The sequence below is a fragment of the Moschus berezovskii genome, chromosome 10 (genome assembly GCF_049115385.1).
Source record: "Moschus berezovskii isolate FMDL1 chromosome 10, NW_MosBer_1.0, whole genome shotgun sequence".
Lineage (NCBI taxonomy): Eukaryota > Metazoa > Chordata > Mammalia > Artiodactyla > Moschidae > Moschus > Moschus berezovskii.
The window spans coordinates 30,831,923-30,855,407 of NC_142469.1; the positions used below are offsets into that span (position 1 = coordinate 30,831,923).

At 39.2% G+C, this 23,485-nt stretch overlaps 1 protein-coding gene across 4 annotated transcripts in view; it reads right to left on the minus strand.

Annotated features, from left to right (window-relative positions):
- Positions 1-212: 212 nt before the first annotated feature.
- Positions 213-23,485, minus strand: part of TPD52L1 (TPD52 like 1) — a 115,833-nt gene continuing 92,560 nt past the window's right edge. For 3 of the 4 annotated variants that reach the window (XM_055433910.2, XM_055433911.2, XM_055433913.2), the window contains 4 exons: positions 13,890-13,991; positions 8,685-8,723; positions 5,671-5,731; positions 213-801 (listed from right to left, as the gene is read on the minus strand). In XM_055433910.2, the coding sequence (XP_055289885.1) occupies positions 673-801; positions 5,671-5,731; positions 8,685-8,723; positions 13,890-13,991 (331 nt within the window). In that variant the 3' untranslated portion in view covers positions 213-672. The remainder of the gene's footprint in view (positions 802-5,670; positions 5,732-8,684; positions 8,724-13,889; positions 13,992-23,485) is intronic. The other variant, XM_055433912.2, reaches the window with a different exon arrangement.

Consider the following 23,485-nt stretch of genomic DNA (forward strand, 5'->3'; position numbering starts at 1 on the left):
TTAAATACTATTCTAGGTAGATTTGAGAGAATTTCAGAATTGGAGATTGTTTTAGCATCCTAAAGTAGCAGAGGTTATAATTACTTATGTATCCTCTTATATTCTCCAGATTAGCAGTAGAAGTTCATTTTAAAACAGCATCTGCAGAATTACACTACCACCTATCAAGGTCATCAACAGCTCTGAAAAGTAAAGAAATTAAGAATTCAAAGTTATCATTAAAATCAATTATTTTAATTGCTCAAATAAGCATAAGGTGAGGGAGCTCACAAGCGGTTTGAGGATATTTGCAGTGTCATCTCATTCCCTGCTGGAGCCAGTAAGAAAGAGAGCCATCCAGCAGGGGGCACTTAGCCTTCAAAGACATGCACTTCCTATAGGAGTCCAAGCAAAAATCAAAGCAAATAATTAATAGCTACAGGTTTGGAAAACATGTTGAATTACACAAAAACAAGGGTCATGACCAATTGTGTACCTGCTGAAGTCAACATTTTAAAAGATGACAATCTAGGAACTCTAAAATGGTTGGGTGGTCCAGCAAAGACACGAATTCAAATGTAAATCATTTAATTAGACTCTGAGGCGAAGCCATTTGAAGAACAAGGTCAAGGCCTGTGTTTTCCCTGCAGCACTGTGGTCTTCCTTCCGGAGGCGCGCGGGCAGGGCGGGGCCCTAGCACTGCAGCTCCTCCCCCTCGGCCAGCCGGGGGCCGCCGGCCACGCTCTGCGCGCTGGCATGGGCCGTGGAGCTCAGCACCTCCTCGAAGCTGCCGCCGCCATGGTTCACCCCACCTACTTTCGTCTGAAACGGACAGAGAGACACACGTGCAGTTAGTTTGTCATTTTCGTAAGTTTAGAAAATAAGATGGATTACTCTGAAGTTCAGAAATACTTGTTTTCTTGAGCGGGCATGCAAAGGATGTAGTGAAGTTAAGTTTCCTTTCACAGAGGGCTAGGGTGTCAATCATATTTGAGTTTGGGGATTGGACTCGAAACTTTAATTTGTACAACACTCTCTTTGTCTCTCTAACTTTAGCAATATTCTCTTTGTCTCTTCTACATCTAAAATTCTTGAGTCCCTTCAGGGGCATGTCCAGATCTGTGGATTTGCACCGTCTCTTCAGTCACCCAGAGAACCAATTTAATAAAAACAGAATTGAATGTTAGATAAATCCCCCCAATTTTACAAATGTAGGAACTCCTTTAAGCAAAGCCAGCTTTTCATTTTGAGACTTAACAAGACAATCTGAAGTTCTGGTAAATGTCTCTTGGAAAGCAGAGTGGATGAAGGGAACATGATCTCTGGTCTCTACTTTGAGAGTTGGAGATGAATCATGGCTTAAGCATTGGTCACCTCACATCTTTCCAGGCACTGGTCTTAACAGGAGGATATACCTTAAAATGCAAAGTTATGATGCTTTCAGATGCTCTCTTTTTGTATACTTGTTGTTGGCTAATAAGAATATAGTTAGGAAGAAATCAATTTATAATTAAGGAATATGGTTAAGTACTTTGAAAAATTTCTTAGCAAAAGGTCTTTCAAAAGAATATTTAATGGCCCCAAAGGCTTAATGCAAGTCTTACTAATGGTCACATTGGCCCTCCTTTAACCAGTAACAATATGGAAAAATACTTTGAGGAAAAGAAAGGTACAGAATAGATAATGTGGCTATTGCCAAAATTCTATCTACACCTCACTGTCACTTATGATCACTCACAAGAACATAGACTACACTGGGGAATGTACTTGCTGATTGCCTGGTCTGCCCTTTAAAAACTTTAACCAGGTTTTGAAAGCAGTTCAGTTCTTGCAAATCACACATATACTTTTCTCCCACTGTCACTAAAATCTCTCTGCCTCTGTAAATTCAGTTACTAAGTTGAGTTTTTCCACTCTGCTTGGGATTGGAAAACTCATTCTGGAAAGTGACAGATTATAAATATTTTAGACTTGAGGACCACATAGTCTCTGTCACAAATACTCAAATCAGTCATGGTAGAAAGTGGCCAAGATAATATATAAGCATAGCTGAGTTCCATAAAAGCTGTATGTATGGACACTGAAATGTGAATTTCATGTAATTTAATTTTCAAATTACAAAGTATTATTCTTCCTTTGAAGAAAATTACCATTAAGAAAAAAGTAAAAATCATTTCTTAGCATACAGATCACTCAAAAATAGGGGACCAGCTGGATTCAGTCCATCCATCTTAGTCTGCAGACCTCAGGCACAGAGCATTGATTCCTCTTCTACTCTGTTATCTTAACACTGGGAAGAAGCAGGGAATTGGCTTCAGCTACCTAATTTTTCACTATGCTTATTTTCTGAGAGAGACAAGTCTAATTCAATGTAATTGACTCTATTAATAGTTTTCATCTTCCTCTTTAGTTGCATTCAGCCACACAGAGTACTGAGTTAGGTGAATACCAACTACAGATGTATTCTTCTGGGTTTTGTTTTATTCTTCTCTTCTAGTTTTCAATTTCTGAAATCAAAAGAGAAAATTAAAGAAGGAGGAAACCACTTTGAAGTAAAGCAATTTAGCAAAGAAAGGAGTGGACTAAAGGGGTTTCCTAACCATGTGAGTTTAACGACTACACACTACAATACTAAAGTACTGCCTTAAACCAAGGATGTGGGCTTCCCAGATGGCACTAGTGGTAAAGAACTCCCCTGCCAATGCAGGAGATTTGAGAGACTTAGGTTCAATCCCTGGGTTCATCCCCTGGAGAATGGAATAGCAACCTACTCCAGTATTCTTGTCTGGAGAATCCTACAGACAGAAGAAGTTGGTGGGCTACACATCCGTAGGGCCACAAAGAGTTGGACACAACTGAAGTGACTTAGCACGAATACATGTGCTTAAGCAGAGATGTGAACAATAAGCTTCTCCTAACTCTTCCCTTCAAAATGTTTTTTCATCCAAGAATTTGTCACTATGTCCCCAAAATTATAACTGCTCTTAGCAAAAAAAAAAAAATTTTCTTTGAATTACTGAACTGGGTTTCCTGATCTCTCATAATAAAATATCTAGTTGAAAGGACACAAAAAACCAATAAATGTAATATGTCTTACCTTTTTTGAGGTTTCAACTTAGGCTATACAATGTGCTTATCAAAAAGTAGGTGCACTGAAAATATTTTCTGTTTGACATGGAACAATAGAACAGTTGGAAAGGATGTCATAGCTCATGATTCACTGGAACATGGTAGAACATTCCAAATATGGTTTCATAGGAGCTGATTCTAGGTCTGCTTTCTGTTTGCTTGTTTTAGATGAAATAGAAATTGTGCTTATTAAGTATAGAGGTGACACCAGCCAAGATTTCAAGTAATACACTGATGTGTATTACAAGGATGTAGGTGGAAAGGACTACCTTTACATGATTTTGATGAATTGGCAAGTTTTTCTGGAAAATCAAACTATCTACACAATTGGGTATAAAATAAGAATGATCCACCGAATGATCCATTGGGTACAAATGCCAGATGGTGTGACAGATTGTGTGAGAAGATGGCAGGAATGGACCTCACTCCACAGCAGAACATTTCTAATAGAACTCAGATATGAACATGATCCCCTTTAAGTGGTGTTTGAAAAATCAGGCTTGAAGCAGTACGTTTCAGTACAAATACAGCATATTGACCTGCAGCTTATTTCACTCATCCTTACTGATTCATGAGTCATTCAGGAAACAGCCTCAGGATTCATAATTGAAGAAAGTTATAGAAGCTTTGGAGAAGATTAAGAACACAACAGTAAACTACACAGAAAATAAACAATGTAAGAAGGGTTAAACATCTACTGTTTAGTCTGGAGAACAAAAGGAATGAGGAATTTGTAATTGGCGGTTTGACACAAAGAATGATTTTCAGCTATTCTCCACTGTCTCTGTGGGCAGGAAAAAGGGAAACTAAGCATTGATGTGAGTCTTGTAAAATCTATGGGCAGTCATGCAGATATAGGACCTGTTTTCAGGTGGTCTTGACACAGGCTAGAATCCAGTTGGCTAAGTTGGTTTTGTGCATGTCTGAGGGAGGAGGCACGCTCTATACCTTCCATCCAGATAAGGTGAGAAAAGTGAGAGGCTGACAGTGTGGATCAAACACTTGAATCATATGTGTCCTATAAGCTTACCAGATTTTCCTAAAAGCAAAAGCAAATAGGTTGTTCTTTATTCTTCTTTTGCTTCTTCATATCTCCTTCTTCTAAAGGAAGCCTAAAAATGTACAACTTTTCCTATGTCAGAATTTAGCTAACAGAATCCATTCTTCTTGGGCTGTCTAAGGCTGAGAACCAAATGTTGAGAAATTAACCCCTAGGGTTTTTTGAATCTTCTCTTTTGAAACTAGGTATTTTAGCAAGAGAAATGTCTGTGACACTGCATGTCCCTCCCTAACAAAAGTTTTCTCTACAAATAGGGGCAATATAATGGCTCCTCCTGGTTCCTAAACACTCAATAAATGATAACGTTGACAAGCAGGGCAGTAGAACTGCACAACCAGAAACTTCTCGTGAGTGAAGTCAATGAAAGCACGGTAAACGCTGAGTAATAATTTCATTCTTGGGCCTTAAACACCTAATCACAGGCCTGGAAAAGAGAAGATCATGTAAAAACCCTCCTCAAAAGGGAAAGACCCTCCAGCTCAAAATCAGTAAGAGCATGTAGGACCTCCAGGAAGAAATTACTTACAATCTCATAGACTCTCACCTGGCAGCCCATGTGAGGGCTGCATGATTCAGAAGCAGCTGGGTAATCAGCACATGCCTATATCTGCTTTTGAGCTAGTTAAAGGTCACACATGTTCTTAATTTTCCCAGTAATAGGGAAATACAGAAATGGATTGTATATAAAATGGTGATAATATCAAGATGTAATTATGTTTAGGTAATACCTTTAAAAATATCTTAGTAGTAGCAATGATTTTTCCTGTTTTAAATATTCTATACATTTAAGATTAGACTGCTTCTATTTTTACTCTTTTATCTTCAGTACATTAATTTATCTATGCTCAAACATGAAATTCAATCATTTTTTTTAGCACCTACTATACAACAGGTATCTTTTCAGTGTATATCCAGGGAACAAATGCACCATTACAAAATAATACATTTTGTGACTCAGCTTCATTTTGCCTTCATGCTGTGCTGTGCTCAATATGTGAATGGAGTAGACAAATCTAAATAGTTGAGGGGTGGTGGATGGCAGGATAACCCATGGAGCCAAGTTTATTTCTACTAATCCACAGTTTATTTCTACTGATACACCAAATCAGAGGAGCTCTGAGCAGTTACTGAAATTCCCCTTACACTCTAAATTCAGAGTTCACATATGGTTTGTCCTATCCACACTCATCTATCACATATCTGCTTCTTGAGTAATAGCATTAAGAGTTCTAACCAGCAAAGAGATCAACACAAACCCCAATTCACTTGAATGCACAATTCACTCCTGAATGGTTTATATGAACAACTTTGTACATATAAAGTAACAATATTCAATACTGGTTTTATTTGTAGATTTATATGTGAAGAAAAGTGACTCGGTGGAAGGCTGCCTTCTTGGTGGCAGCCTTGGAACCAAACGCTGCTGGCCCCGCCTTTGGAACCAAGAGACTAAACTTTCCTGATTCATGAACCCCATGACGCAAAATTTACTTCATCTGTACCTTAAGGCTTGTGACAGTTGTCTCAACCCTCTCCTCAAATGATTTGAAAGTAGGAGAATTCCTAAAATAACAAAAAAAGAGAGGTCAGCTCCAAAGACCTAGCTGTCTTAGCGACTGTGCTATCTGGTTTCTACTCTTGTTTGCAAACATCAACTCCGCACCAGAGCTAGTTGCTGGTTGGCCACCTACACCAACCATGTTCTAAAAGACATTTCACTTCTGCTAGGTTAGATCCAAAAAGCATAACCTACCATGGGATTTTTCTAAATAAAATTGTCAGATGTTCAGCTATAGAATAAATAATATAGCATTTGGCAAGGATACAACTGGCATAATTCCATGTTGAAACATAAATCATTTCCAGTGAGTCAAAGAAGTGATAGCTTAATTTTTCATTTACTAATTAATTATTTCTATCACAATATGCCTTTTCCAAACCCAGTTATTTTATAACCACTGTAAAGTCTATCTGAAGAATGTCATGTTCAAGTTTTCCCACATGGAATTTTAAAAGTCATTTATTTTTAGTGAATGTGAGACAAGACAGAAATAGCTACAGGGGAAAAAAGTTCATATGTTTTCAAACTTTAAAAGTTTTTAAGTTTTAAAACTAAGTATTTTGTCAGTGTCCAGGAAGCAGTGTTTCTGAAAGTCAATGCCTTCTTTATTTTAGGTTGAAATATATTTATTACTTGTCTAATGCTTGATCAAAATGGTGCTATTCACATGTGTTATATTTCCTTTCAAGGAAGATACTTATTTGTTCTTACTGGACAGAACCTTGCAGTCTATTGACATTTTATTTGTAACTCAGTCATTGTGTTAAATAATCTACATACCATGTTATACTTCTAAGATTTAGATTTTTCGTTTGGTGCTTTTTGGTTTCCTATATGTATTTATCTACATAAAACTATGAGTTAATGACATCATTACCCTTCAAAGTGATATCACCCAAGTCCAATGATATCAACTAAGTCCAACTAAGGCAACTGGAACTGAATTAAAAATGAATCTTAAATCTAGTATTCATGTCAACTTTCAGCAACAGTGACTGTCATCATTTTCAGGTCAAATAATTCAACTGAATGTTACTATATTTGATAAGCCACTTTCTAGTCTCTCTTGAGTGCAGAAGAAATAAAATAAGAGAAATGACCTAAAGAAACTTTATAAGGGAGAATAGTTATAAAACCTGGGCTTCATTGCGTGGTGTGGGCTGTAGCATGGCTCTAATACTATCAAGAGAAAACTAACATACAGAATATGTTTTTGAATGAATTTGTCTTTGTTAGAGTTTGTCTGTCAAGGCTGATACTGTGGATGGTCAGAAATGCATTTGCATCCAGGTTGCATGAATTGACAATGTTGAGCCCGGAGGGACCAAGCACAGCATCACATCTTGTATATGACTCAAATATGAGTCAAATTCCTATGAGCAATCCTCTATAGTACCTGTCTCATGATGAAATACTAGTGAAATTGCATGAGAATGATTCAAAAGTATATACTTACTAGCACCTTACTTCCAATGCACATTTTATTTGGCCAAGCTGGTCACATGACTACCTGTTATCCATCAATTGTATAGGACCACAGTGGGCAGACACTTCGTTCATCCTAATGGTTCATAGTGTATGTTAATTGAGTAAACTGCCCCCCCCCTTTTTTTTTAAGTTAATTTCAGGCAAGCTCATAAGGAACACATTTGACCCATAAGTCATTTGATTATTTCTGGCTCCCAGAGAAAAGCCACACTAATTTTTTTCAAGCCTTCTTTGGACACTCGGACAAAACTTAACAAGTAAGGAAGCTCAGGGCTGCAGGGTGCACTGGTCAATGTTCGTATGCTAGGGAAGCAAGTCATTCAAAGATAAATGAAGCTATTTATGCTCTCTATTTTTCCCCACATTAGGGAAATCAAATGCTCTGGTCCAACTTGCAAAGTCACAACATAGCCCCAGTGTAGAAGAGACATCAGCAGGTATAATGAAACAGACATTCCTCTAGTCTGATTACACTAGAGTGCATGCTGGAGAACAGGGAGAAACTGCAAATAACCCTAGAAAGAATTTGGCTTCAAAGTGCTCGAACTATTTAGAGTAACTGAGCTCCCTCTAGAATGTAATCACATCACAATATGTAATACAAAGCAGGAAAGAAGAGATATAGTTCTGAATGAAGTGAGGGAGGGCTCCAGGGGCTAGATGTCCTCCCACTGAACCCCTCCAGGGTTCCTGGAAGCATCGTGGGAGGGGCCCGAAGTCTGGTTCTAGCCCTTTATTTTTAAGCCTGATGAAACTGCTATCACCGAAATGATCTTCCCAAAGCTGCCAAGTTTAGCCCTAGCAGAACTGGGCTACAACCTGCATCCTCTGACTCCCAGTCTAACATTTTGATTTTATCTGATTGTATCACTCCGTCACACAAACTGGAAGCCAGAGGAACACCTTACTCCAGAGTTTTCAGCTGACCAGTAAGCTGAATGGCATTTTTATTGTTCAACAGACCCTTCACCTTAATATATCCTTTAACAAATCCTAATGTTATCCTTTCTAGAACTGTAGCCCTCTTTGTCTCCTATTTTTTCATTTAATGCTGTGGCAATAAAATGACTTCCCCCTTTACAGGTGTGCTTGGAATGTTCCAGGCCCTGTACTGAGTGCTTTATGCAGACCATACATCTCACAACAGCCATTTGAAGTAAATAGAGTCTCATTTCTCCTAGTATACGGGCAAGAGAATGGAGATTGAAGTAGATTTGGTAAGTGGTCTCAGGTCATACAAATCAGGAACTGCTGGATTTAAACTAGTGTGTCCAGTCAATAGGAGCCCTTCACAACTACAATTCTTCTGTAGCATTGTCAGCCTTTTTTTCCTGAGGGCCATAAGAAAAGAGAATATAATAGGTCATGGCACTTCCCCTCATATAAAAAAGGAAAAAATCCACAATAAATGTAACACTTCATACACATTCTGCATTGAGATTATGTAAACTAATTTACACACATTACCTCATCGCAGGCATACTTATGGAATGGCGAATGGAGTAGCTTCAGGGCAAAAGCAGATTAAAGGGGAAACAAAAAAGAAAAAAGAAGATAGTACAATATAAATATATGAGAAACTCCTCATTCACAGTTTTAAAACAGCAATGTCAACACCTGAAGTATTCCCTGCCCTCCCCACCAAGATGATATTTGTTATTGTTGGGAAGAATGGGCCACAATCATTTCCAAACGAATAAAAGAAGAGCAGATGGTCCGTGGCTGCATATTATTTTATTGGGTTGGCCAAAATGTTCATTTGGGTTTTCTGCAAGATTGTATGGAAAATCCCAAACAAATTTTTGACCAACCCTATACTTTCCCTGTAAGCCAGGAAATCTGAAGAGAGTGTCTAGTTCCCCCTAAGTCAGCCCAGCAGCCCATGTACATGACTCGGGGGACATGACTCCTGGTCCAGCTCCCTCCTCCTGTTTCAGGAATACAGTCAGGGGCAAGGGGCAGTGCTCAGCAGGTAGAGCAAGGCAGCTAACACCTCATCATCCCATTTGAAGCTCATCAGAGGACTACACATGAGTAGTTACCATGAGTCAATCAAGGAAACACACCAAGTAAACACGTTTCACACAGTCCAGCGTGGGGGCAAGGGGTTCCGCCTCCATCCTAGGACAACTGGCACAAGGATCACCCTTTTCTGAGACTTCTAAGAGCATCAGCTGTCTTACCTTATTAATCCTACAGCAATTGATTCATTGTCCCTCTGACTGACTGACTGTTATTTCTATGTGAGTTCCGCTGAGAAATCAGGGTGTGTGGAGGGCAGAAGCAAAACGGGGTTCATTTTGCTAGGTGAGCATTCCCTCATCCACTTTCCAGCGCAGTTCCTGCCTGCTCCTCTCCCAAAAAGCTTAACAGGTAAGGGATCAAACCCACCCTCACCTTCCCCAACAATATCCACTGAGGTTAGGGTTAGTAACTTTACTAGAACTCAGAAAGAAAAGGACAAAGAAATGCAGTGGATATTTACAGACACTCCATTTAGAAATCGTAGGCAAAATATTTCTTCATAAATTACATTTAAAAAAGAGAATTACTAAAAGAAATTCATCAACATTATCAAGTATTCATCTCTTAAATACAGGAAGGTTTCTTAGGAAAGAATGAAGCTGCAATACTTTGGCCACCTCATGCGACGAGTTGACTCACTGGAAAAGACTCTGATGCTGGGAAAGGTTGGGGGCGGGAGGAGAAGGGGACGACAGAGATGAGATGGCTGGATGGCATTACCGACGCGATGGACATGAGTTTGAGTGAACTCCGGGAGTTGGTGATGGACAGGGAGGCCTGGCGTGCTGTGATTCATGGGGTCGCGGAGAATCGGACACGACTGAGCGACTGAACTGAACTGAACTGAATAATATTCTACCCCAAAGGAGGCTTAATTCAGAGACCTGGGACTGACAGTTGCACATGTGTGAACATTTGGGCTTTCCACTTCAACTTCAGAGGGTACAGAAAGTTGAAGGTGAATCATCTGCCTAAATAACAGTTATAAGAAGTTCAGAAAAACATGACAATCTAGAGGAATAGTTCTGTTTCTCAACTTTACTTTTTGCCGGTTTCATATACATCTGCAGTGCACAATTTCCACTTTCCTTTTCTCTGAGGACCTCTGCCATGTAGACGGGCATGATGCAGAAAGGGATCCCTGAGGATGACTCAGCAAGCGAAAGTGATGCATTAATAAATGATTCAGAAATGAGATAAACAAGTGGTGAAATAGATGCAAACACATTAGGTGCCCTATACTCTGTAACTCCCTGGTCGTGAACACTCTCAGGAAAAGAGCTTTGGAGCCAAGGCATGCCCACCATGGTGCTCTGGGGAGGCAGGGAGCTTCGAGGGAGGCAGCCAGTTGGGCCCCCGGGGTAGCGCTTACCCGATGGAATGGGACCTGCAGCCATAGCAGCACAGGAGAGAAAAGGAGGAGCAAGGTTAGCACATCAGGATGCAGAGAAAGGACCTCACTGCCCACTGTCCCCTTTCAAGAGCCCCAGGGGAAAGATAAGGGACCCCATTCCTTACTCTTTTTGAGTGCACTGACTTTTTAATGTCTTCACAATTGCTTTACCAACTCTTACATGCTGTGCTTCTCACCGTTTTTCTCATGGCTATAGCTGGATTCTCTGTTAAAGTTACAAGCCTTGTCCAAAGGCTTGTCCAAAGTGTAACCTCTCCACTCGATTACACGCTGTTTGAGCAAATTCACCCAGAAGTGCCAAGAAGAGGGCAACATTGTTATTATAAAAATGATTCCAATAGCTTGCATTTCTTCACAGAGTCCTTTCATAAATGTGACTTCCTGTTAACCTCAGAGAAAACCATCTGGTTAGGGAGCTAATATTAGCCATGTTATCCAGCAGACAGAGAAGGAGGCAGAATTCCTTGACTGGGCTGAGGGGCCTTCACTTAGGGGTCATCAGGATAAAAGGAGGACCTTAGTTCAGGAAATATTATTTATTTTTATAAAACATCTGAATTAAATCTTAAAATAGTGTTTTTAACTCAGTTATTAAAAGGTCCAAATTCTAAGTTTTGGAAACCTGTGAGTATTAACTTGTAATGATTTTAAAGAAAAATCAAGAGGTCCTGTTTTTCTCCTGAGGTATCTACATTTTTCTGGCAATTTTTTTGAACAAATTCAGAAATGTGTTCCCAGAATTCACAAAAGGATATTATGATGTAACCAACAAAACATAAAATAATATGATATTAATACTTTCAAACTGCAAAGGGGTTCAAAGTAAAATGTCTGTGATAAAATTTTTAAATTTCCCCACTATCATTTTATACATTGGCAAATTAATTTGAACCCCAAATTGAAAACCCACTAATTGTTCTCATTTAAGAATCATTATTGTATTAAATTTAAGTAATTTTCAAATATGATTTTTACGTATATTACTTGTTCTAGTATAATCAAAAGTAATAATCCTTTGTAAAACTTGTTTTCACAGGGACTTATCCTCATTTATATATAGATGTTAAGATATTTAGCTTGAGAAAAATATAGATCAGAAAATATAGGTCTTCAAAATATTACAGAATCATATTTGAATCTCTAGTAATAAAGACTACATTTCCCAATATTTTTAGACAGTTTATAATGGAAGTGTTGTGTCCTCTACACAGAGAAGTAATTAACCAAAAGTTTGGAACTCCTGGGAAACAGATTATCATTATGCTAAAACAAAGCCACATTGAAACAGGAGGAAAGGCAGTCAACACACCTTGATATTATGCCCAGTTCCTGCAGGAACATGAGAGTGTCAACATGCTATATATGTGAAACACAGTCTTCATTCTTTACAGCTCATGGATACAGCACACTCCTGTTCAGGGACTCTGCCTAATATCTGTCTTGGAGGGCCACCTTATAACTGAGATAGTTTCTTAGTAAAGGTAAAAACTAGCATTTATTGAATGTTTAATACATGGCACGCTGTCTTCTGCTACTTGCATAACAACCCGATGACGCTGTTACTCTTATCTATGTTTATAACTGAGAATACCCAGGCATAGGCAAGATAAGTTACACTTGGCTTCCTCAACACCTAACCAGTTGAAGTCAGATCACCTGGGAGCTTATTTCAAACAGATTCCTAGATGCCATCCAAGACCCACTGAGGTGCAATCTCAAGAGACAGAGGTGGAATCTAGGAATATGCATTTAACAAGCTTCAGAGGTGTCTGTAAAGTCTCCTACAGTTGGAGAAACACTGTTCCTGTTGGCGGTGTTATGCCTCTGTGATCATTGTTTCAACTAAGTATGTGGAAAACAAATTTTATAAACATGACAAAACATATTTTCTTGGATATAACTGGTTATAAGGTCTTTCCTGTTTTAAGGAATTATTTAATTAGTTTAGATAAATGCTTTCCTGCCATTGAAATGACTGCGAACTTTATTCTAATAAAGCTAGGGTTAATTAATTATCCAAAATGCTTACCGGTTCATCACATGCTGCCTCTGAAGAATTTTAATTGCTTTCCGTTATTGCTTTATTAGCAAAAATGAAGATAAAGCAATGTACTCAGATTCATGCATATGTACTTACTTAATTCTAGCTTCATGAATGCCAAGTTCTTAAGATGATGCATGAATGTTGGGCACAATCCAGTAATTTTTGAAGTCAAAAAATAACTTAAACACAAAGATATAAATATTTGCCTCTAGGCATCAAAGCTGCAGGGTAATACAAAAAGCAATAATTTAAGAATCCAGTAAAATAATATGCACGTAGTTTTTAAATGGAAGAAATACAAAATGTACTTGAGAAGTTTTTAAAAATTGAACTCGATTTTTAGAGACAAAAATGACATTGATTTATAAAGAAAAATCTCCTAAGCATATCAGCCAAATTCAAAATAAACTATGATAGGTATTTAAATAAGTAAAAAAATATGAGAGCAGCAACTGTATGTAAGATAACTTTCTAAAATATAATATAAAAAATAAAAATGGTCAATACTACATTGTTCTCAGTTCAAAATCTTGATATGCACCCTAATTTTATATAACAAATACTGAAAATAACCAAAATGTGCAAAGGAACTGGTTTAAAAATTTTGGTACAGCTGTGCACTGGAAGATAATACATCTACCAAAAATGAAGATGTAATAAACATTTATTAACATATTCACAATATATTGCCAAAATAAAGAATATTACCAGGTGCATATATCCATGGTACCTTTTTAGAATGAAAGAATAAACATCTTTATATTTAGCATAGAAAAAAATATATATACTAGCTGCATGTGTACAAAAATGTTTCCAAGAATAGTTTATCAGAGCATATTCACTGAAAGCATATTTTAACTTAGTTTAAGTTACAGTGATTCAAATTCAGTGTGGGCTGCATTCTTTTGGAATCTCTCCTTATTACTGGTGATTAAAGGTGCCCTCTGTCTTCTATTTTTACTAAATAGTAGAAAGGGCATCTCTGGGATCAGGTCCACTAAGCTGACCTGTAGGTAGAAAATGTCCCGATATAAAAATGTATCTCAGTCACCAATATGATCAGCCACATAAAATTTTAATCCAATTAAAGAAAAGAATGCCTTAGGAAGACTAGTCAGTGGATAATGCCCCTCCTTGTCTCTGAAAGCCAAAGGCCTAGCCTCTTCTGCATGGTTCTTTCCCACAGTACCTCATGTCTCCAAACTTCTTGCTGATGGCCGTCCCAACGTTGCTGAAAGCTGCAGTTGCCTTCTGCCCTGCATGACTCAGGGTTTCATGTGTTTTCTTGTAGCTAGAAATAAAACAGAAAAATAAGAACAGCTCATTATCAAGACCGCCCATAACACATTCATCGTCCTTCTCTCTCCTGTGTGCTTAGTCGCTCAGTTGTGGCCAACTCTTTAGGACCCCATGGGCTGTAGCCCACCAGTCTCCTCTGTCCATGGGGATTCTCCAGCAAGAATACTGGAGTGGGTTGCCATGCAGGGGATCTTCCCAACCCAGGGATTGAACCCAGGTCTCCCACATTGCAGGCAGATTCTTTACCATCTGAGCCACCAGGGAACTTTTGAAAATTCCCTTTCCAAAACAGGAAGATGATCCACAGAAGCAATTGCTTCTGTTCGTTGGGGAGGATGGATTGGTGGCTGCTCATCAGCAGGAAAGTCAGACCATACAATCTGAATTCAGTAAAAATACCCATTTGTAAGCCTAGATCTGAATGTGCAGATCTTTAATCACAAATAATGGAACTGCTCCGATAGTAGAAAATTATTCTTAAAGAGATGTATTAACTCTTTGAAAAGACAATGAAAGCTCTAGCCATCAAAGCTAACACAGATTAGAGAATGCATATTTCAAGAAGAAATGTAAGCTTTTACTATTTATTTGGGTAAAAGAAACCATAAAAAGGCAAAATAGAACGAGTACTTATTTTGTAATATGGAGAGAGGTTGGAATAAGAAGGGTGCATAATCTTAAGCTAATACAGTGACTTTTTTCAAGACAGTTTTAGGAATACAGTACTACAATGATCTGTTCCTAAACCTATGTCCCCACAAGGCTGACTCCCCGAGGATAAGGAAGCCATTCATTTTTGTGTCCCTAGGATCTGGCAGCAGGAAAAAGGGGAAACTGAATAAATACTAGATGAAGGAATCGGTGATTGAAGGTTGGTTTTCCTTGGGACTGAAATCACTTTAGTAAAAGTGAAAGAGGAGAGTGAAAAGGTTGGCTTGAAGCTCAACATTCAGAAAACAAAGATCATGGCATCTGGTCCCATCACTTCATGGGAAATAGATGGGGAAACAGTGGAAACACTGTCAGACTTTTTTTGGGGGGGCTCCAAAATCACTGCGGATGCTGATCGCAGCCATGAAATTAAAAGATGCTTACTCCTTGGAAGGAAAGTTATGGCCAACCTAGATAGTATATTAAAATTACTACATTACTTTGCCAACCAAGGTCCGTCTAGTCAAGTCTATGGTTTTTCCAGTGGTCATGTATGGATGTGAGAGTTGGACTGTGAAGAAAGCTGATCTCCGAAGAATTGATGCTTTTGAACTGTGGTGCTGGAGAAGACTCTTGAGAGTCCCTTGGACTGCAAGGAGATCCAACCAGTCCATTCTAAGGGAGATCAATCCTGGGTGTTCATTGGAAGGACTGATGCTGAAGCTGAAACTCCAATACTTTGGCCACCTCATGCGACGAGTTGACTCATTGGAAAAGACTCTGATGCTGGGAGGGATTGGGGACAGGAGGAGACGGGGACGACAGAGAATGAGATGGCTGGATGGCATCACTGACTCGATGGACATGAGTTTGAGTGAACTCCGGGAGTTGGTGATGGACAGGGAGGCCTGGCGTGCTGTGATTCATGGGGTCGCAAAGAGTCGGACACAACTGAGCGACTGAACTGAACTGAATACGGTATTCTATTATTCTTTTTTGTTAGCAGGAAGAAACAAGTCTATAATATTATCAGTACCATATGTTATTTATTTACACAATGCCTGTGTTTTTAGGAAGTGTAAAAATCATGTATTATCTAGATGATAAAATCAAACCAAACATTCATTACTAAACAGACACTTCCTAGGGAATAGGGAAAGACACACATTACACATTACAGTGAAGTGAAGGGCCCCTCTGGAGTTACGCGCTGCACAGACCCTGTACCTTATGGTGCATCCTAATTGGGCTTGATCTGAAAACTGAATAAGTAATATACATCCCCATCCAGATGCTAGAAGCCTGCATCTTGAAAAAGGGCCCTTCTGTCAGGCCACTGATAACCCCCAAAGAAGTCAGCATAGTTGCATTTTACTCCCTTTACTGTGCCATGAAATTCTGTACATAGTTTGTGCTGTGCTCAGTTGCATCCAACTCTTTGGTGACCCCAAGGACTGCAGCCTGCCAGGTTCCTCTGTCCATAGGTTTCTCCAAGCAAGAATAGTGGAATGGGTTGCCATTTCCTTCTCCAGGGGATCTTCCTGACCCAGGGATCGAACCCACGTTTCTTGTGTCTCCTGCACTGGCAAGTGGATTGGATTCTTTACCACTACGCCGCCTGGGAAGCCCACACAGTTTATACTACTAACATTTAAAACTGTTTTTCACTCTACCGCATAAAAATATGTTCAATAATTTCAAATAATGAAAAACAACTTAAATGCTAACCTTCTAGAGAAGAGCCATGGTGACCTTAAAATGAGTGAGGGAAATTTGTCCTTGCGTGCTCTAAAGCAACTCCAGCAAACACCCGTTTGGGGGGAATATGGACTTCCTTGGTTGTTCAGAAGGTAAAGAATCTGCCTGCAATGCAGGAGACACAAGAGATACAGGTTCCATCCTGGGGTCGGGAAGATGCTCTGGAGAAGGAAATGGCAACGCACACTAGTATTCTTGCCTAGAAAGTTCCATAGACAGAGAAGCCTGGCGCGCTACAGTCCATGGGGTCACAAAGAGTAGGACAAGATTAAGCAACTAAGCATGCATGCACATGTATATATTGATGAGAACATTAAGTTCCACTCTCTTAGCAAATTTCATTTATACAATAGTGTTTTCAACTATGGTCATTATATTATACATTAGCTTCTCAAACCTTATTCAACTTATAACTGAGAGTTTGTACTCTTAGCAACCTCTCCCTATTTCACCCATACCCACCACCTCCAGAAACCACTCTTGCATTCTCTGTTTCCAAGAGTCTGACTTTTTTTTTAGATTCCACATATAAGTGACCATGCAGATTCTATCCTTCTCTGACTTCACGTAGCATAGTGCCCTCAAGGTCCATCCATATTATTGCAAACAACAGGATTTCCTTTTCTCATGCTTGAATAATATTCCATTGTATCTGTGTTTGTATTTTTACATTTTAAGGAATGGGTAACCTTTAACCGTTAGAACAGGTGAGCTGTTTGGCCAGCATAATGACAGAGGGTCTTCCTCTCTTCATGTCCTAGTGATTTGAAAAGCAAAAGGAGAAAGCATGTCATCCTCTAAAGTGTCCTGACCTAAAGCATTTTCTACATGCAGGTAGAAGAAAAAAATTTTAATTCAACAGTCTTTTTACAAGAAGACATTTTATAACCCAAATCTATTTTCTATTATGGGATTTAAAAGAGAGAGATATTTTAACAATTGCATATGCAGCACTTCACCAAAGACACAAAAACTATTTAGACTTCTTCTCTTCCAAAAGTTCCCTAAACACAACACCAAACCACAGATTTACCACTTGAATCTAGAAAAGTAGAACCTATGCTCTACCTTGTATGATGAGGCCAGTGAGGAGAATAAACAACCATGAGAGAGATGGGCTACATGGTCTTTTAAAATTAGATCTTTAATCTTCACTGGCACTTCTGAGCCTAATGGTGCCACAACAATTCCTCATAAGTAAGATATAATAATCTTTACTGACCACGATGGGCTGGAAGTCTTAGAGGCACAAAATCAAAAAGTAAATAAATCATATACCAAGCTTCAATTTTCAAGCACTGTGCATTTTTTAAAACGCTGAATGTTAGAGTTTTACTCCTCTGTATATAGGGTGAATTTATTAAGCTTCCAAAAAGATGGAATAGTTGAAATTCCATTCCATGACCTTCTCCTCTTTGTAGACTACCATTTGGTCTATGATACAACTCAGAGGGGTTTATTTCGGGGGCAATTTCACGGGTTAGCAAAGGCCAAACACTCACTAAAATGAAGCACATCAGTTTGAATAGCCCACCATGACATCACGTTTTCAGATTACTTTTCCTTCTATCTCCAGAATAGATTCAATTTCTCCTGCAATGGTCTCCACACCTCTTCACCGCAAGGCCACCCACCTACCTTGTGCCTCCTTAAAGCCTAAAAACATTACAAAGCTTCAGAGAAGAAAAAAGAAGAGGGTAGGGGGACTTTCTGTGTGTGTTCTTAAGAGTCTCTGAAATCAAGGCACCCAAAAAACTATGACAAAACAACAGCAACAACAAGCCCTGGGTCACAGATGATCTCTTGACCTAATACTGTATGGTTATCTTTCTAAAAAGGAGATAATTTTAATCTGCTGTGTAGTTATTCCTATTCATCTGGTTTCATTCCAGTATGAATCCTACCACAAACTAAAATATGCAAAATCTTCCATTAACATATCAGAGGTTTTCATTTCATTATAAATCAAACTAAATAGGTCATGACTGTTTAATCAGTATGCAAAGTATTGCCTCTGGAATACCTGTAGTGCCTTGACAGCTAAAATTCTTTTTAGTGCTTTGAAATCTAATTCTATCCAAGCTAACCCTACCCAAGTTCATCACTCCCTCACAATCAAAATTTTCACCACATGAGGCATAGATATTGTTCTAAAATCGGCATGATGTACATTAATAGCAGGAATTTAAATATTCAGGGGAGAAAAAAAATGAAAGATTGGTGAATGGAAAAAAATAATGAATCTTACACACATATCCATCACCCACAGTTAATCCCAGTTAATATATTGCTTTCCTTTCAGTCTTTTTTCTACATATATATATTTTATAAGTTAGATGGGTTTTCACTGAATATTATGTTAGCTAGCATTTTTCCATATAATTTTTTTAAAGTAGCATTTTAATGGATGTAAATTATTTAATAAACAATAATTTATTTCACCATTAAAAATATCCAGAGGAAAAATAGATTCTATGATCACACCCTACCCCCTTTCCCAACACAGGACTTTTCCCTTCCCTCAGCAGTCAAGAAAAAAGGGTGGGAGAGAACGATCTCCTGTAATTATGTTGCTGATAGACACAGGCCTCCCTCTTAAAAAAGAGATTTATTCTTCTTTACAAAGGAAAGTTTGCATCATTCCTAAAGGTTAGTGAGACCATAATCATCTGTATTTATTAACTAATCTCTGAGGAAATCTATTCTAGTCCTGTAGGTTTCACTGCATCAGTATGTAGATAACTCTCATGTCCATCTCTAGCCCTGACTTTTCTTCTGAGTCACCCCCTTGGGGCAACTTGTTGGTCTGTTGGGCATCTCAGACTAAACACAGTTCAAACAGAATTTTTTTCCACATTTTATTTTTCCTTGGTTGCTAAGGCGTGTCCAACTCTTTGCAACCCTATGGACTATAGCCCAGCAGGCACCTCCATCCATTGGATTTCCCAGGCAAGAATTCTGGAGTGGGTTGCCATTCCCTTCTCCAGGGGATCTTCCTGACCCAGAGACTGAACCTAGGTCTCCCACATTGCAGGCGGTTTCCTGCATTTCCGGCAGATTCTTTACTGACTGAGCCACCAGGGAAGCCCTTGTATTGGGGTATAGCCGATTAACAATGGTGTGATAGTTTCAGTTGAAGAGTGAAAGGGATTTGGCAGTATACAAGTATCCATTCTCCCCCAAACTCCCCTCCCATCCAGGCTGCCACATAACATTGAGCAGAATTCCATGTGCTATACAGCAGATCCTTGTTGGTTATCCATTTAAAATATAGCAGTGGACCTATCTATCCCAAACTCCCTAGCTATCTCTGCCTCCCAACCTTCCCCCCTTCCCGGGCAATCATGGTTCCTTCTCTAAGTCAGTGAAGCCAAAACAGAATTCTTGGATCTCCCCACCAGACCTGCTTCCTAGAACAGCAAACAGGCATACAAAGTGTCAGATGCTGTTCTGCACTCACTGAATCCTCATTACCTATGATAAGTACTAATATGATCTCATTTCATGGAAGCCCCTCTATGCTTGGGAGAGAAGTATCAGCAAAGAGAAAAACTATTTCCCACTCAGATACTAGGAATGTAATATCTTTAAGTTCCAAAGGGTAATATAGTAGGGAAGAAAATGTATAACACAAGGTCAAAAATTTCTTGATGGTGCAATCTGGAGTCAAAGATAGGAAGCCTCTATGGTTTCTCCATCAGTCCCCACCCCCCAACACACAAAAGGAAGAAAAATCACATTATGATGTGGGCACCTTCTTCCCTTTGGCACAAGACCACCTGGCAAGCAAAATATTTTAAATCATTAGAAAAGTACCACAATAGTTAATTATTTTGTGTAATTTTAAAAAGTAACCCCATACAAGCAGGGCTGTAGAATACTCAAAGTTATTCTGTACCTTGCCTAATATCAGACAAGAAGATAATAGCAAAGCTGAAAGCATTTCTGCTGGTCTAAGAAAGAAAAACTTGCTTCTCCAGTGTTTCTCCTGTACGCTCACACTTACCAGCACACCAGCTCACACTTACCAGCACACACTTCTGACACCAGCTGTGTTTGTGTGGAGGGGTTTCTCACATCAAACAGTTCCACAACACCAGCTGAGTCTCCTACAATTTAATTCTGACATTACCTGGAGATCACATCAGATCCCACAGGTTAAGGGCTCAGTCCCACAAGACTGCTCCCCACTCACCCCACTTCAGATGCCAATCACAAGTCCAGATTATCACCCATGCTCCTGACCAAAGTGTTAGTCACTCAGTCATGTCCAACTCTTTGCGACCCCATGGACTATAGCCCGCCAGGCTCCTCTGTTCATGGAATTCTCCAGGCAAGAATACTGGACTGAGTTGCCATGCCCTTCTCCAGGGGATCTTCCCGACCCAGGAATTGAATTTGGGTCTTCCACATTGCAGGTACTATCTGGGCTACCAGGGAAGTCCAAGGGGCTATACATCAGAGGTTCCCACAACCTCCTCCCCAAGTTCAATTAATTTGCTAGAGTGGCTCACAGAACTTAAGAAAACAGATTCCTTGCTAGGTTATACCGATTTATTATAAAAATTATATGATAAAAGATACAGATGAACATCCCGATCAAACAGGTATGTGGGGATGGGAACCCATCCCCATGTTCCCATGGGGACACATGCTTTCCATGCTCTCTCCTGGGATGCCACCTGCCTGGCACTTCCATGAGTTCAGCAACCCCAAAGCTCTCCAAATGCCATATTTTTGAGATTTTTATGGAGTTTCATCATAGGTATGATAGACCATTTGCAGGTCCTTTTCTCTCCATAGAGAATGGGGACATAGGACTGACACCTTCTAATCATGACTTGATCTTTCTGGTGACCGGCTCTCCTCCAGGAGTCCACCAAGAGTCACCTCATTAAAACCAAGGATACGGTTGTCACCCTGGAAATCCCAAGGGGTTTAGGAACTCTGTGTCAAAAACCAGAGTCAAAGTGCAAACATGAGAACAAAAGATGCTCCTAGTGCTCTTATCACTTAAGAAATTATATGCATTTTGGGAGCTTTGTGCCAGGAACTGGAGGCAGAGCCCAAAATATACACACATATTCTATTATTTCACATGGCCTTAACCTGGTTTGAACATTTCCTAGAGTAATAGGGATAAAAAGCATGTCCCCAAAATATGAGAGATACAATTTTTTCTCTTTATGTTAATGGTCTACCAGTCTACAGTTTTTATTTATTTTTTTAAATTTATTTTATTGGAGTCTAATTACCTTACATTAATATATTGGTTGGTTTTGCCATACATTGACACAAATCCACCCAGGGTGTACATGTGTTCCCTTTCTTGAACCCCCCTCCCACCTCCCTCTTCCCCATATCCTCCCTCCAGGTCATCCCCGTGCACCAGCCCCAAGCATCCTGTATCATGCGTCGAACCTGGATTGGTCACATATGATAATATACATGCTACAATGCCGTTCTCCCCAATCAACCCACCTTCACCCTCTCCCACAGAGTCCCAAAGACTGTTCTATATACCTATGTCTCTTTTGCAGTCTCGTGTACAGGGTTAGGTTACCATCTTTCTAAATTCCATATATATGCGTTAGTATACCGTATTGATGTCTTTCTTTCTGGCTGACTTCACTCTGTATAATAGGCTCCAATTTCATCCACCTGATTAAAACTGATTCAAATGCATTCTTTTTGATAGCTGAAAAATACTCCATTGTGTATATGTACCAAAGCTTTCTTATCCATTCATCTGCAGATGGATATCTAGGTTGCTTCCATGTCCTGGCTATTATAAACAGTGCTGCAATGAACATTGGAGTACATGTGTCTCTTTCAATTCTGGTTTCCTCGGTGTGTATGCCCAGGAGTGTGATTCCTAGATCATATGGCAGTTCTATTTCTAGTTTTTTGAGTCTCCACACTGTTCTCCATAGTGGCTGAACTAGTTTGCATTCCCACCAGAGGGTTCCCTTCTCTCCACACCCTCTCCAGCATTTTTTGCATGTAGACTTTTGGATAGTAGCCATTCTGACTGGTGTGAAATGGTATCTCATTATGGTTTTGATTTGCATTTCTCTGATTATGAGGGATGTTGAGCATTTTTTCATGTGTTTGTTAGCCATCTTTATATCTTCTTTGGAGAAATTTTGGCCCATTTTTTGATTGGGTCACTTATTTTTCTGGAATTGAGCTGCAGGAGCTGCTTGTATATTTTGAAGATTAATCCTTTATCAGTTGCTTCATTTGCTATTATTTTCTCCCATTCTGAAGGCTGCCTTTTCACCTTGCTTATAGTTTCCTTTGCTGTGCAGAAGCTTTTGATTTTAATTAGGTCCCATTTGTTTATTTTTGCTTTTATTACCAATATTCTGGGAGGTGGGTCTTGGAGGATCCTGCTGTGATTTATGTCGGAGAGTGTTTTGCGTACGTTCTCCTCTAGGAGTTTTATAGAATCTGGTCTTACATTTAGCTCTCTAATCCATTTTGAGTTTATTTTGGTGTATGGTGTTAGGAAGTGTTCTAGTTTCATTCTTTTCCAAGTGGCTGACCAGTTTTCCCAGCACCACTTGTTAAAGAGACTGTCTTTTGTCCATTTTATATTCTTGCCTCCTTTGTCAAAGATAAGGTGTCCATAGGTGCGTGGATTTATCTCTGGGCTTTCTATTTTGTTCCATTGATCTATATTTCTGTCTTTATGCCAGTACCATACTGTCTTGATGACTGTGGCTTTGTAGTAGAGCCTGAAGTCTGGCAGGTTAATTCCTCCAGTTCCATTCTTCTTCTTCAAGATTGCTTTGGCTATTCGAGGTTTTTTGTATTTCCATACAAATTGTGAGATTATTTGTTCTAGTTCTGTGAAAAATATAGTTGGTAACTTGATAGGGACTGCATTGAATGTATAAATTACTTTGGGTAGTATACACATTTTCACAATATTTATTCTTCCAATCCACGAACACAGTATATTTCTCCATCTATTAGTGTCCTCTTTGATTACTTTCACTAGTGTTTTATTTTGGAAGTGGTCAAACGGGAGATGGCAAAAGTGAACGTCGACATTCTAGGAATCAGTGAATT